A 13,493-nucleotide genomic window follows, 5' to 3' on the forward strand; every position below is an offset into this window, starting at 1 on the left:
ACGACCAGCCGTCGGCAGCTGGAGCCCTGCACTTGGAGCGGACGGTGAGCCGGACACACCGGACACAGGAGAGGCAGGGATGGAGGCAAGGTAGGGAGAGAGGTGAGGTAGGGGTGGGTGCGTGGTGCTCAGGTCCCACTGAGCAGCATCTGGTCTGGCTGCTCTACCCAGTCCCCTTGCCTGGGACAGCCGCACGTGTTCAGGGGTGGCCACTGTCCCACTTCCCACACTCGAGTGCTTTGTCTCCCTCTGGGCGTTGGCCTGGGGGGTGAGAAGCTGTGGACGCCCGGAGCTGGGCAGACTGCGGGCAGCCCCTCCTGGGCCACCGAAGAGTCTGGGACCCAGCAGGGGCAGAGGATCCGGACACGGGCAGAAGCAGCCAGCGCTCCCAGGACCATTCCCAGCAGCAGGCAGGGGATGCAGCTGACGGGGGCAGCCAGGAGGGGCGTGGGCAGGACCCCGCAGCTCCGGCCAGTCCCGCTCTGCTGCTGTCGGTCATTCGCTTCCCTCTCCCCGCTTATCGCCCTCCGCCGCCCTCACCCGCCCTCAAACCGCAAATCTCTGCCCGGCAGCGGCTGGAGATAGTGGAGATAAAATCAGCCCGTGCCTGCGGCCGGGCACAGGGTGCTGTGCCCGCGATGGGGCGCGGGGCCAGGACGGTGATGGCGATGTGGAGGGACCCGCGTTCCGGGGTCTCTCCACTGCGCTTCCAACGCCGGCGGCCGTGGAGGCGCGGGCGCCGAGCCGGGGGCGGAGGTGTCAGAAGGACTGAGGGAAGGGCTGACGCTGACTGCGAAAGGACATTCTGCTCCAGGAAGCGCCGGTGACAATGGAGCCCCGCTCCTTCAGCCCACCTCGTCCCCAGACCTTGCTGACCCCCAGGACAAGCCGCTTTCTCCGTTCCAGGTGATGCCAAAGCCACGGAGGAGACCATGGCCAGGCGCGATGCTGGGACACCTTTCCTGCCGCAGCTCTCCCTGCTCCTGCTCCTCCACTTGGGCGGTGAGTGTGCTCCATCCTGTCCTGTCCTGTACCACAGCCACAACATCCCCAGCACCCTGCGCCTACCTGGGCTGGCCGTGGCCGCGGGGCAGGCAGGAGCGGCGGCAGCACAGAAGGCACGGGCAGGATGGGGCCTGGCATGTACCGGTGGCTTGCCCAACGCTCGATTCTTCCTCTCCAGAGACGGGGGGCCCGTCTAAGGGAAAAGGCTCGTCCCTGTGTCCTGCCTGGGCACTGAGGAGCTGAGATGGCTTTGTCACAGCTGTGCCCAGGATGTGACACGTTTTTCCTGCCCGCAGGGACACTGGGCTGCGCCTCGGTGACTGTGCGCTCCCACGTTGTGCCCCTGGGCTCGGATGTCACAGCGTCCTGCACCATCCAGAGAGAGCTCTGCCGCGGCTTGGAGCAGGAGAAGGTCCGGATCAGATGGATGCTGGACAACAAGCTTGTGGCTGGGAGCCAGCACCAGGGTCCAGGGAGCACAGAGGTGTCCAACCTCACCCTGCCCCGGTTCAACCACACGCACGCCAGGCTGTGGTGCTGTGTGGAGTGGAATGGGACCAAGCAGCGCCTTAGCATGGCCGAGATCAGGGCGGGCTGTAAGTCTGATGCCACTATGGATCACCCTCCTCCCCAGCAGGGATGGGCACTTGCTCAGGCTCTTTCCCGGCTGTTCTTCCCCAGACCCTCCTGCGAAGCCCCTCAACCTCAGCTGTGCCCTGAACCTCAGTGACTACGGGCTGACGTGCCAGTGGGAGCAGGGAACCGACAGCCACCTCCCCACCAGTGTCACACTGAAGTGCACCGGGTAAGTCCCAGACCATGGTCCCCTATCAAACCCCATAGCAAGCCTCATCCTCTGCCAGAGGGACCCCAAGCCCACTGCTCTGTCTGCTGTAGGAGCAAAGGCCAGGCAGTGACAGGCTGTACCCCACGAGGTGGGCACAGCCACTGCACGGTGCCACGCCGGCTGCTCCAGCTGTACCGGCAAATGGAGATCTGGGTGTCTGCCACCAACGCCCTGGGCACAGCTGAGTCAGAACATCTCTGCATCGACCCCATGGACGTGGGTGAGTGATGACACAGAGGTCAGGGGCCAGGGAAGCTCGTCAGCAGTGACAGGGGTATTAAAGTGACATTAAAGCATGTCGGGCCTTGAGGTCACATTTTACGGGCAGGTGCCGTGATGAATGTCCTGCCGGGATGAATCGCTGCCTGTGCTGCATTACAGAGTGAGCAGCGTGTGCAGCGGGTTATGAGCTGCCAGTTGACCTGCTGCACTCCACAGCTCCTGCAGCAATTGATTACCCATTTATTCAGCAGGTCTATTAATAATGGATCCAGTGCCTATAAACTATTTATAAAAGGAGCCTTTCCCAGATGGAGAGACTTATCCTCCCTGATCTGGGGCTGGGGAAGGGCTGGCCAGGAACCAGCTGAGCCCTCCCATGGCTGTGCCACATTCTCACCCCCAAGCAGACCCAAATGTGGGGTGTTCCAGACACCAGATCCCATGGAATCTGTTTTCTCTGCATAGGCATTAATGAAAAGCTGTGCCATTGTTGTGCTCATGAGCATTACTCCATCCCAAGCAGGGACACCCACTGGCCACCAGCCATTCTCTGAAATGTTTTGGGGTGGTTTCCCCCTTGTCTTGCTGCAGCACCCTGGCTGCAACTCCTGGTGTTAACAGGCACATGAGAGGTCATGGTTCTGTGCACTGCCTGCCACACACCCTTCCAACTTTCTCCTGGTCTTCCTACAGCCAAGCTGGACCCCCCAACCCTGCAGAGCATCCAGTCCATCCCTTTCCAGACCGACTGCATTGCCCTGGCCTGGGATGCAGCGTGGGGCACAGAGCACATGGAGCTGCAGTGTGAGCTTCGCTACCGGGCTCCCGAGGACCCTGCCTGGGCCCTGGTGAGTGCTGCTGGGGCAGCGGGACAAGGCAGGAGCCGGGACCCTCCCTCTGCTCCAAGCAGTGGGAGAGGGAGGGTCCCCATGTGAGCGGGACAGCAAGGTGTCCCTCGGCGCCCACACCAGGGCGAGCCCCTGCCCGAGGCAGGAGCCGGCACAGCCCTCGTTCCGGCTGCCACCAGGTCACCGGCATCACCGGCCGGGCCGGCACCGCTCAGCGCTGCGGCTTCCTCTTCGGCACGCAGTACCAATTCCAGATGCGGTGCCGGCGGAACTCAGCATCGGCGTTGGCCTACTGGAGCGAGTGGAGCCCAGGCAGGAACTACACCACCCACGAGAAAGGTGAGCGTGACTCACTCGGGGGTCCCCTCTGCCGGAGCAGGTGGCACAGTGCTGGGGACACACGGCACAGTGCTGGGGACACTGCCACACAGCCCCTCTCAGTTCTCCCATCCCCCTCCCGATGCAGCCCCCACAGGGAAGCTGGACGCGTGGTGGGGGTCTCAGCTGGCCGGGACAGGGGGACAGCTGGAAGTGCAGCTGCGCTGGAAGGTGAGCAGGGGTGGGCAGGGGGTGCTGGAGATGCGGGGGCATTGCCTGAGATCCCCACAGGGACTGACACCCGCACACCCTGCCCGCACTCAGGCCCCACGGCAGCGGGAGGCCAACGGGCGAGTGCTGGGCTACCGTGTCACCCTGAGCCCCCGGAGGAGGGGCAGGGACCCCCCCACCATCTGCAACACCACCCACACCCAGTGCAACTTCTCGGTGCCCGCGGGGACCAGAAGGGTCTATCTCTCAGCCTACAACAGCGCCGGCGAGTCGGCACCGACCGAGGTCATCCTCCTGGAGAGGAAAGGTGAGGGCAGTGCCCGAAACCTCCGCGTGCTCCCCAGGGCTCTGCTGCCCCCGAGCAGGCTGCCATGGAGTGCACAGCCAGGGCAAGGAGAGGGCGGACTCCAAACCCGGGCGCACAGGGGGTGATGTGGGAGAGGTGTTCCCCTCTCCCTCCATCTCGGCTGCTTGTTCCGTGAAGGTCAGCCCCTGGCCGGGCTCCGGGCCGTGCCCGGGGGCGAGCACAGCCTCTGGGTGCACTGGGAGGCACCGCTGGCTCCAGTGATTGCCTACGTCCTGGAGTGGCAGCGGGTGACAACAGAGCCTGAGCACTGCAGTAAGTGCTGGCAGATGGAGCGTGACGGGGCAGCCACTACAGCCCTTATCCAGGGTAAGTGCGGGCTGCCCTGGGACCCTGACTCCCTGGTCAGCTGTCGCAGGGGGCTGGCACCCATCCTGACCAAACCAGGACCAAGCCCTTCCCCCAGCCCACTCCCCACCCTACCTCCTTCCTTCCCCCAGACCCATCCCCAGGGTAGGTGGGCTGGTGCCATGGGGCAGGGGCAGCACAGCTGGGGGGTCTCAGCAGCCCTGAACTCCTGGCCCTCTCTGCTCTCCATTGTAGATGGCATCGAGCCTTTCCAGCAGTACAACATCTCACTGTACCCTCTCTATGAGGGCACTGTCGGAGTGCCTGTCCACACCACAGCCTACTCCCAGCAGAAGGGTACGTGGGAAAGAAGACTGTCCTTCCAAAAGGAGGAACGACCCCTTCCCCATGTACCCCAAATCCAGGGGCTGTCTAAAGAGCTCAGCTTGGGGAGCTGGATTTGTCTCATCTCTGAATGTGCTCTCAGCTCCCCTACAGCATGGGCAGGTCCTGACACCCACAGCTTGGGAGTGGGAACCCCGCTCATCAGTTCCCACCCGAGGTAGTGGCTCTGCTCAGCGCTTGGTCCCCCCCTTGTCCTGCTCTTTCCAGCACCATCCCATGCCCCGAAGCTTCACCTGAAGAGGATCAGCAAGTCAGAGGCTGAGCTGTGCTGGGACCCACTGCCTGTGGAGATGCAGAATGGCTTCATCACTAGCTACACCATCTTCTGGGCTAACACCATCACCAACGGGGCCAGTGAGTCCTGCTGTTAGCACCACTGACCTCCCCCTCTGTCCCATCTCAGTGTGCTGGGTGGAGATATTAGGAGACTGTGCCCTTCTCAGAGAGGGTCAGGGAGTTTTATGGGTCAGTCACAGGGCTCCCTGCCAGCAGAGACCTGAGGGGCTGTGCAGGTGGCAGGATTCTGCCACACCATCAGCCCCATATGTCCCCAGGTGCCACCGTGAATCCTTCCCTCAGCTCCTTTGTCATCCAGGGGCTGAAGCCCTCGACCCTGTACAAGGTGCACATCATGGCATCCACAGCTGCCGGCAGCACCAATGGCACCATCCTGACCCTGGTGACCAGAGTCCTGGGTGAGGGCTGCAGCCACCCGGGGCAAGGGGGGAAGTGGGAGGGGACGTGCAGCCCCTTGTCCTGCCATGGCCTCATGGCACAGCACAGCTGGCGGTGCCCACTGCAGTTCCCTGTGACCCTATCCCATTTCCCAGATGACACCGAGATCCAGTTCCTCTTCCTGACCCTGGGGCTGGTTTTTGTCGTGCTCATGGTGTTGCTCATCTGCTTCCAGAAGAACGAGCGGTGAGTACCAGAGCCTCGCCCTGGGCTGGGTTGCCGGTGGGACAGGGTGGGCTTGCGGGGTGCTGACATCCCGCCGGGAGCTTAGCGGGAGCCAGTCCAGCACTGAGGCCACCCATTCCAGCCCGCCTCGCTGAGTCCCCTCATCCCCATGGTCCCCAGGATGAAGGAGCAGCTCTGGCCCAGTGTCCCTGACCCCGCCAACAGCAGCCTGGGCAAGTGGGTGCCGGCAGCGGTGCCGCAGGTGAGACAGGGCGGCTGCTCCCCAGCCCCCCAGTCCCCAAACAGCACTTGGCCCCTGTGAGGGACAGCAGGGGCAGATGGAACTAGCTGTGACCTCCCGCTGGTCCCCAGGAGCCGCTCCAGATCCTCGCCACGAGGGAGCTCGGTACAGCCACCATCTCCACAGTCACTGTGCTGGAAGGGGAACCGGGCAAGCAGCCGGGGAAGGAACCCCCCACCCTGCCCACCGCCCTCCCGGCGCTGCCCCGGCCGTACGTGCGGCAGGAGGGTCCCGAGGAGCCCGTGCAGTACGCGCGGGTTGGGGGTGCGGGGTACCGGGGCCAGCGGCTGCTCCCTGAGCCTGGTCCCCGGTTCTACGAGAACCTGCGAGGCGGCGGCGGCGGGGACGGCGCGGGTGAGTGGGGATTCCTCGAGGAGCCCCCCGCCACCTTCCCGCTGCTGCAGGGGCTCCGCATCGGCGGGGCCGAGGAGCCGCACGAGTGCCGGGCGGACTAGAGCGGGATGGAGCCGGGCAGCGACACCGGGTCCGCCAGCGGGAGCCTCGGGATGCGGGGTCCACCCGCGGGTTCCAGCCGCACCCCGGGGCGCTGCCCGGCTCCATCCCGCTCTGTGCGTGTGTGTGTGTGTGTGTGTGTGTGCGCGCGTGTGTGTGTGTGTGTGTGTGTGCATGTGTGTGTGTGTGTGTGTGTGTGTGTGTGCATGTGTGTGTGTGTGTGTGTGTATGTATATGTGCGTGTGTGCGTGTGTCCCCTCCCGACAGTCTCCTTCCGAAATAAACGGACGTGCTGAGAACAACCCGGGTGTCTCTGCTGGAAGGGGGTGGGAACAGGGACGGACGGGAGCCAGTAACAGGACCGGGACCTAGACGGGGTTGGAGATGGGGACGGGACCGAGACGGGGACAAGGATGAGGACGGGGGTACAGGTAGGGGACGAAACAGAGACTGAGATGGATATCGGGACGGGATCTGGGCGGGGACGGGGACCAGAACGAGGATGGGGACAGTCAGGCGTCCGGGACCGGGGCGCAGCCGGAGGGAGGACCGGGATCCGGGATGTCATCGACGCGCTCGGCGCTCGCTCCCTCCGCCCTCTCTCGGCACTCGGCAGTCACGCCTGGGCAAGATGGCGGCGCCCATGGCGGTGTGGCGGTGAGCGCGGGCCATGCTGGCGCTGCTGGGCCGCGGCCTGGCCGGGCCGGCCCGCTCCGGCGCCGCCGTGCTGGGCAGGGCAGAGCCCGGTGAGCGGCACGGGGAGCTCGGGAGGCCGCTGGGAGGGAAGGTGGAAAGGGAAGAGGACCCCGCTGGAGGAGCTGAGGAGAGGCCGGGGCCGGGGTGGGAGCTGAAGATGCGGGGAAAGGAGCGGTGTGGGGGTCGGGGGTGAGCCGGGGACACTCAGGGGGACACACACCGGCCTCATGATCTGTCCCACCTGGAGCGAGACAGGGGGCCGGGGGCCTTTGGGGGTACCTGGGTGTGGGCAGGATGCCGGGGGTCCCTCGGAGCAGCAGGGGCGAGCGGGGGTGGCCGAGCCGGGCTCAGGTGTATGGCCTGAAACAGATCCTGATTGCAGCAGCACGGCCCTGAAAGAGCAGCTGGAAGAGTTTGATCTTGAAAGGTCAAAGAATGACGAAGTCCCGGCTGCTGGTGAATATTCGTGTCTGTACTGACCTGTGTCTGACAAAGATTGTCTCCGGGTTGTCCCCAGGTGTCACTGCCCTGAGCTCTGACACTGGGGTGGTCCAGAGCAGCCTCTCCACATCGCTAATGAGTTAATTAATCAGCTAATTGAGCAGTTTAAACTCTCTAAATGAACACATTTCCTCACACTGCCCAGTGTGTGCAGTCTGTTCTGCTGCTCTAGCCTCGGCATTTGCTCGCTCTCAAGCAGCACAGTTTGGTTGGTTTTAGCACCATGTGAGAGCCACACTGAACTATCCCACATTCCTCTGGGACTAAAGATCTGCCTGGTCACCCCATAGTCTCAATGCTCTGATCCCATACAGACTAAGCAGTATTTGATGTGCACACAAGTCTGATTTCTTTCTGTTTCTCCCACCCAGCCTTCAGTCCTGTGCTCCAGGCAGCCAGGGGCTATGCCAAAGCTGTAACAAAGAAGAGAAAAGGTATGTCAGGATCCACAGGACCAAATGTTTTGCTGTTGACATGCTTAGAGCTGTACTCTCATGGCATAGAAATCATTCTAGAAATAGTTCCTTGCAAGTTCAGGAGTTACTCAAGAGATTCCCCTCCTCCTGAAGGTGGGGAAATGAACAATTGTCAGGAGGTCTGTGAGACAGGAGATCTGTGAGGATGGTGAGGCCCTGGCACAGGTTGCCCAGAAAAGCTGTGGCTGCCCCTGGATCCCTGGAAGTGTCCAAGGCCAGGTTAGACAGGGTTTGGAGCAACCTGGGATAGTGAAAAGTGTCCCTGCCTATGGCAGGGAGTGGAATCAGGTGGGCTTTAAGGTCCCTTCCACCACAAACTGTTTCAAACTGTTTATTCTGTGATCTGTGAGCTCGGTAGATTGTTGTAAATACATGTACACCATATTGTAAATCCACAGTGCTGAAGGGAAGAGACTGAACCTATTTTTTCACTCAGTTTCTGCCTTCTTGGCTGGGTCTGCTCAGTTCTTCTTGTTTGGAGCATAGAGCCAGAACGTTTCCTCTGATCTGGTTTGCAAGGTCAGAGCTCTGACTTTGTCCTGCTCTTCCTCAAATATTTATGTCTTTGTAGACATCCCCAGCCATCTGGATGACCTTCCTCCCAGCATGCTGAAGAAGGATTATGCCAGACTCCCAATAATGAACAGGTATGAACAGGGAGAGGGAGTGGCTGCTCACTCCAGGGGTTTGTATCTTACATATAACCATGGTATGTAGAAGCTATCACCTGCTCACTAATTAATTATTAATGCTCTGTGGGTACAAAAATTGCAAAGTCAGTTTGAAAGCAAATATACAGCTACAGGCAGTGGTCAGGGCTTGATTGTTCACTCCATGTGAGGTCAAGTGCTGGTTGCCCACGTCCTTTGTGGGCTTTGAAGTCCACAAGAAAAAAAACAAGGAAATAATATTGAAATACTAGAAACAGTCATATTGCAAATCATCTGTGCCTCTGTGTCTTGAACTCGGGCGATGGAGAGTGTCATTAAACAACTCAACATGAATTCAGCTGCTGCCAAATCTGGGCTCTGGGACTCAGCACTGTTGTGCTCTGATGCAGAGCTGCTCGTGTGTGGTGCAGGGAGGGCCCCCAGTGGCCCGACTGTGACTTTCACTGCTCTCTGAAGGAACCAGTCTTAAAATTAAATATTTTTGCAGTAGAACTACTTGATACTCCTGTAATCCGAGCCATGATTTTGCTTAGGAAAGTGAGCAACAGTTTATGGCTGCCAGGTTTGGGAGGGGAGGAGAGTCCCTGTAAATTTGTAAAGTAAATTAAAGCTGAGAAAAGTGAGTATGTTCTGAGAATATGTTCTGAGAACCTGAATTTATTTCTGTTGTTAAATGGACTTGTTTCTAATTTGTTTATAAGATAATTTGTCATCTCCTTGCAGTGTGGATGATGTAGTGAAACGGCTGCTGTCCCTGGAAATGGCAAGTCAGGTCAGTGTCATTCAGCTTGCTTGAAAAAAAAATAGATTTAATGAACATCTTTATGTGAGATTTGTCTTATGTTATTAAATATCTTTCACTTACTGTGTTTTAAGTGACTGAAAATATTTGGCTGATGAAATACAATGATAAATCTGGTTTGCTCTTAAAATCTATCACACTAAAGTGGTAACAATTACATATTAAAATGAGAGAAGAAAGTATTCAGGGGTGACAGGGCAATGAGCTGTTCTGTTGCTGCTCATGACTGACCCCCTGTGTTCTAGAAACCATTGCACTGGACAGCAGATGTCCTTCAAGTTATTTTACCTTTCCATATGCCCAGAAAACAAACAGATAGGAAAGTGGCACAAAGATCTCTATGCCATTCCTCTACACTTACCACTTCAGCTTAAAAAGATAAAAAAGTAGCAAAAGCACTTACTAAAGGTCTGAATTGCAAAGCCTTTATCTGGGTGCTTGGGAAGAGAGCTGAGTGTCTCCGACCTCTAGTGTTCTGAGACAGTGACAACCTCTTTTCTGTGACCCACAGAAGGAGAAGATGAAGGTAAAGACACAGCAGCTGGTGGAGAAGGTCAGGAGGTCTCCCAGTGACAATGGCTCCTTTGAGGTGCAAGGCAAGTTAAAAAAGGAAAGGGTATTGTTGGCGGGTGAAACATCTGTGCTTCTATTCAGCTGTTCCCACCCCAGCACTTCCAGTTTGCTGTATAATTCTGGAGAATCTCCTCCAGGAGAGCTGCTGAGAGGCAGGTAGCCTGCAGGATGCCCTGCAGGACTGCTACAGGTCTGGAAGTGTTGCAGAGGCTGCTGGGGTGCTTCCGAATTCCTGCTCCACATCCACCCTCCAAAGACAGTGTGTGCATCATTCTGCTTGGAGTGTTTCTGTGACATGAAGCACTGAGCAGCAGCTCTTAACAAAATGAACCAAATCAGCCACGGAACCCAGATTTTTCTCTTCATCAGAGAGCTGTGGCTGAAGCACAGTGGGGACAGTGCAGGGACAAAGGCCATGTTGCAGTGAACAACACTGGCAACTCCTTTGTCATCAGTAAAGCCTTTCAGTTCCTCAGGATGCCACCTGCCCTTCCCTCCAGAGCCCAGAACCCCAAAGACCTGGCTACTGCCCTTGGGAAAAAAAACAAAAAACCCTTACTGCTGTCTGCTACCCCAGAGTTTAAATCCCATGAGGTGAAATAAGTGTCAAATCACTGGGAATTGAATGAGTGCAAGAGGAATAAATTCACAGATAAATTTATATGATGTGTTACTAAAATCTTCTAATTCAGCAGCCTCATAACAGTCACAGCTCTGCAGGTTGTGTGTTCTTTTGTGTTGTGCTCCATGCACTGGGCTGTGGGCAGTGTTTGCTTGTGGACAAACAGTGTTTTGCTATGGTCAGTTCCTGCTGTGCTGCTGTGGGTACCTGCAGGGGCAGCAGTGCTCAGATGGCAGCTTGAGACAAGGCAGATGATCCTGGATCACCTGGGGAAGCTGCTGCTCTCACACAGCTGCTCTCTCTGTCCTTTACAGTTGCTGTTTTGACTGCCAGGATACGCACACTCGAGGAGCACCTCCAGAAGCATCCCAAGGTAACTCAGGGATCTGAGCCCACACACAGCAGCTGTTCAGGTGGTTTTCTCAGTTTATAACGAAAAGATTTTAATCCTGGGGATTATGGCTTTCCTAAGGAGGTTTATAAAAGAATTACAGCTGTTCCCTGGTGCCATTGTGGGGAGCTGCTGGCTCGGGCACAGCTGGATTCTCGCCGACTCCGGTCTATGTTCTGGTTTGTTACTGTAGTGGAGGAAATGGCTGAACAGATTCCTTTGGGCAGAGTTGAGCTCAATTTCTCCTCGCTGCAGATGTGGCTTCACCACTTAGTTTTCACTAATTAATGAATGCTGCTGCAGTAATAAACAAAGAGCAAAGTCTTTGCTTGTTCTGCTCATGGCAGTATTTGGTGGACAACACTGTGAATGTCCCAGTCCTCTGCCTGCAGCTACCTGGGTTCAAGCCCAAATTTGAGACATCTTAACTGAATTTATGTTCATAAAACAGATATCAAGGATTCTTTATGCAGGGCAAAAGGTGGGAAGTGGATTGGTAACTACATTTGAAAGAAGTGCATAATTGTTACTCATGAAAACTTGAAGGGTACAAGAGAACAGAACTGAGCTTTTTATGACAAGCCAGAAGCTGTACTAAGTGTTACAGTGAAGTTGGATCTTTTGGAATTCCTTGACTGAAGCCTGTTCTTTAGAAAAATCACTCGAGTAGGACAGGGAGATGTCTCCTATGAGGGATTGCTATGCTTGAGCCCTTCCAAAGAACAACCAGACAGAGCCAAGCCACACACCATTTTCCTACTTAATTTCTGACAAAGGTAAATGCTTGTGTTATTCTGAAGGTTCAAGAGAAGGAGGTTGTAATCAGAAGACCTTCCCTGCAGCTTTGGCACAGCCTGAAACTGTACACAAGCTGAAAACAGTCTTCAGGGAAGGTAAAGGTGCAGCCATGGAAGGGAGAAGGCAATTTCAGTGCAAAGTAAATTATATCTCCTTGGATCAGCTTGTGCTGATCTGATGTACTCGCAGCATCTGCCAGCAGAAGTTGTTCTGAGGCTCTGTCCTTAACCTGATTGTTCCCTTTCAGCCAAAATCTGGTCTATTCTCAGTAATTTATTGGAATGGCAGGACGATCTGTCTGCAGTGGAGTGAACGTGGGGTGCTTTGCAGGACAAAAAGAACCGGCGGTTCCTGCTGATGGATCTGGACCGGCGGAGGAAGATGCTGGGGTACCTGCGCCGGGTCAACTACAGCACCTTTGAGAACACCTGCAAAGAGCTGGACATCCAGTACAGTCCCCCTCAGCCCTACACCCGCCGTGTCACCAAGCGCTGGCTGGTCAAAAAGGCTTTATGCATCAAGGTATGGAGCAGGCTGGGCAGGGAAAAATCCCTCTGTAAAAGTTAGAAATGGCTGATAGGCGAGTCCTCTTAAGCCAGGTTTTGACTTTGATCCTGTCTATAGAGAACTGCCTGAGCTCAGCCAAGAGCTCCATGGGGAATATTTATGTCGTGGGCGTTGACACATGCTGTACTCAGGCACTTCAGGTTTGCTCAAAAATGTGTTATTCAAACCAGGTTTTTCTCAAATCCTGGTACGGGAACCAGTACGTGAGATAATTTAATGGCAGTTCGGAACAGAAATGGGGGTGCACCCACTGTCTTCCTTCCTTTGCTCAGAATATGAGAGTTTAACTGCTGTGTACAGTAGATATTGGTATAACCGAGCAGAAACCAAAAACTGGACATGCCTTAGGTTTGTAAATGTTAAATTCCAGTCCAATTAAATTATAACCAAAGGACTGTACCAAAGATGTCCAAGGAATGAATAGATATGGCACTCAGTGCTCTGGTCTGGTTGACAAGATGGGGATCAGTCACAGGTTGGACTCTGTGGTATCAGAAATCTTTTCCAATCTGCATGATTCAGTGATTGACTGGGTGGCTGTAACAGAATAATCTCAGATGGTTCCCTGGAGCAAGGAAGGCACAGAAGGAGGATTTGATCTGGTTCCTGCTGGAACTGCTCTGCCTGCACCAGACAGCCAGGGGAGCAGCTCCGCAGGCAGCTTTATATCTCGCCCTTCTGCTTCCACAGGTGTTCCAGGAGAAGCAGAAGCTCAAAGCAGCTGAAAGACTGAAGCAGAGGAGAGAGCAGCAGGCGAGAACAAGGGCTGCATGGGAACAGCAGGATAAACAGGTGCAGGAGAAGCAGGCACAGGAGGGGACACCTGTGTAGTGGCACTGCCAGGCTGACAATAAACACCTGTCCAAAGACCTCAAGCCTCTTTGCTCATGTCCTCTGGTCTGTACTGTTCTGAGCACCTGGGAAGGGCAGCAGGTATTTTAAGCAGTTTAGAAGTTTAATTTCAGGCCATGTGCTGGGCAGGTTGGTCTGTGAGAGGACCTGGGGCTCCAGCAAGTCTGTCAGTGGGGACAGCTCAAGGGCTGTCTGTATTGTGTCAGCACAGCCAGTCCAGAGGTTAGTGCTGTCCATTTTCTTAGATATTTATAAACTGAAATTTAAGACATTTAGATCGGACATTATGGATACATTCTTCCCTGTGAGGGTGGAGAGGTTGCCCAGAGAAGCTGTGGCTGCCCCTGGATCCCTGGAAGTGT

The 13,493-nt window shown here is 56.3% G+C and overlaps 2 protein-coding genes across 2 annotated transcripts; both read left to right on the forward strand.

The window, feature by feature from the left end:
* Positions 1 to 18: 18 nt before the first annotated feature.
* Positions 19 to 6,185, forward strand: CSF3R (colony stimulating factor 3 receptor). Its single transcript, XM_062508961.1, has 16 exons — positions 19 to 90; positions 907 to 1,002; positions 1,302 to 1,601; positions 1,687 to 1,810; positions 1,903 to 2,072; positions 2,768 to 2,922; positions 3,102 to 3,261; positions 3,389 to 3,471; positions 3,565 to 3,778; positions 3,956 to 4,144; positions 4,379 to 4,480; positions 4,736 to 4,882; positions 5,083 to 5,223; positions 5,359 to 5,449; positions 5,609 to 5,690; positions 5,801 to 6,185. The coding sequence occupies exons 2-16, from the start codon at positions 933 to 935 to the stop codon at positions 6,182 to 6,184; spliced, it is 2,412 nt and encodes an 803-aa protein (XP_062364945.1). The 5' UTR covers positions 19 to 90; positions 907 to 932; the 3' UTR covers position 6,185.
* Positions 6,186 to 6,797: 612 nt separating this feature from the next.
* On the forward strand, positions 6,798 to 13,115 carry MRPS15 (mitochondrial ribosomal protein S15). The gene is made up of 8 exons (XM_062509182.1): positions 6,798 to 6,928; positions 7,751 to 7,813; positions 8,427 to 8,502; positions 9,250 to 9,298; positions 9,840 to 9,924; positions 10,838 to 10,896; positions 12,043 to 12,234; positions 12,970 to 13,115. Exons 1-8 carry the CDS (start codon positions 6,853 to 6,855, stop codon positions 13,108 to 13,110), a joined length of 741 nt encoding a protein of 246 aa, XP_062365166.1. The 5' UTR covers positions 6,798 to 6,852; the 3' UTR covers positions 13,111 to 13,115.
* Positions 13,116 to 13,493: the final 378 nt, after the last annotated feature.

The sequence above is a fragment of the Cinclus cinclus genome, chromosome 26 (genome assembly GCF_963662255.1).
Source record: "Cinclus cinclus chromosome 26, bCinCin1.1, whole genome shotgun sequence".
Classification (NCBI taxonomy): Eukaryota; Metazoa; Chordata; class Aves; order Passeriformes; family Cinclidae; genus Cinclus; species Cinclus cinclus.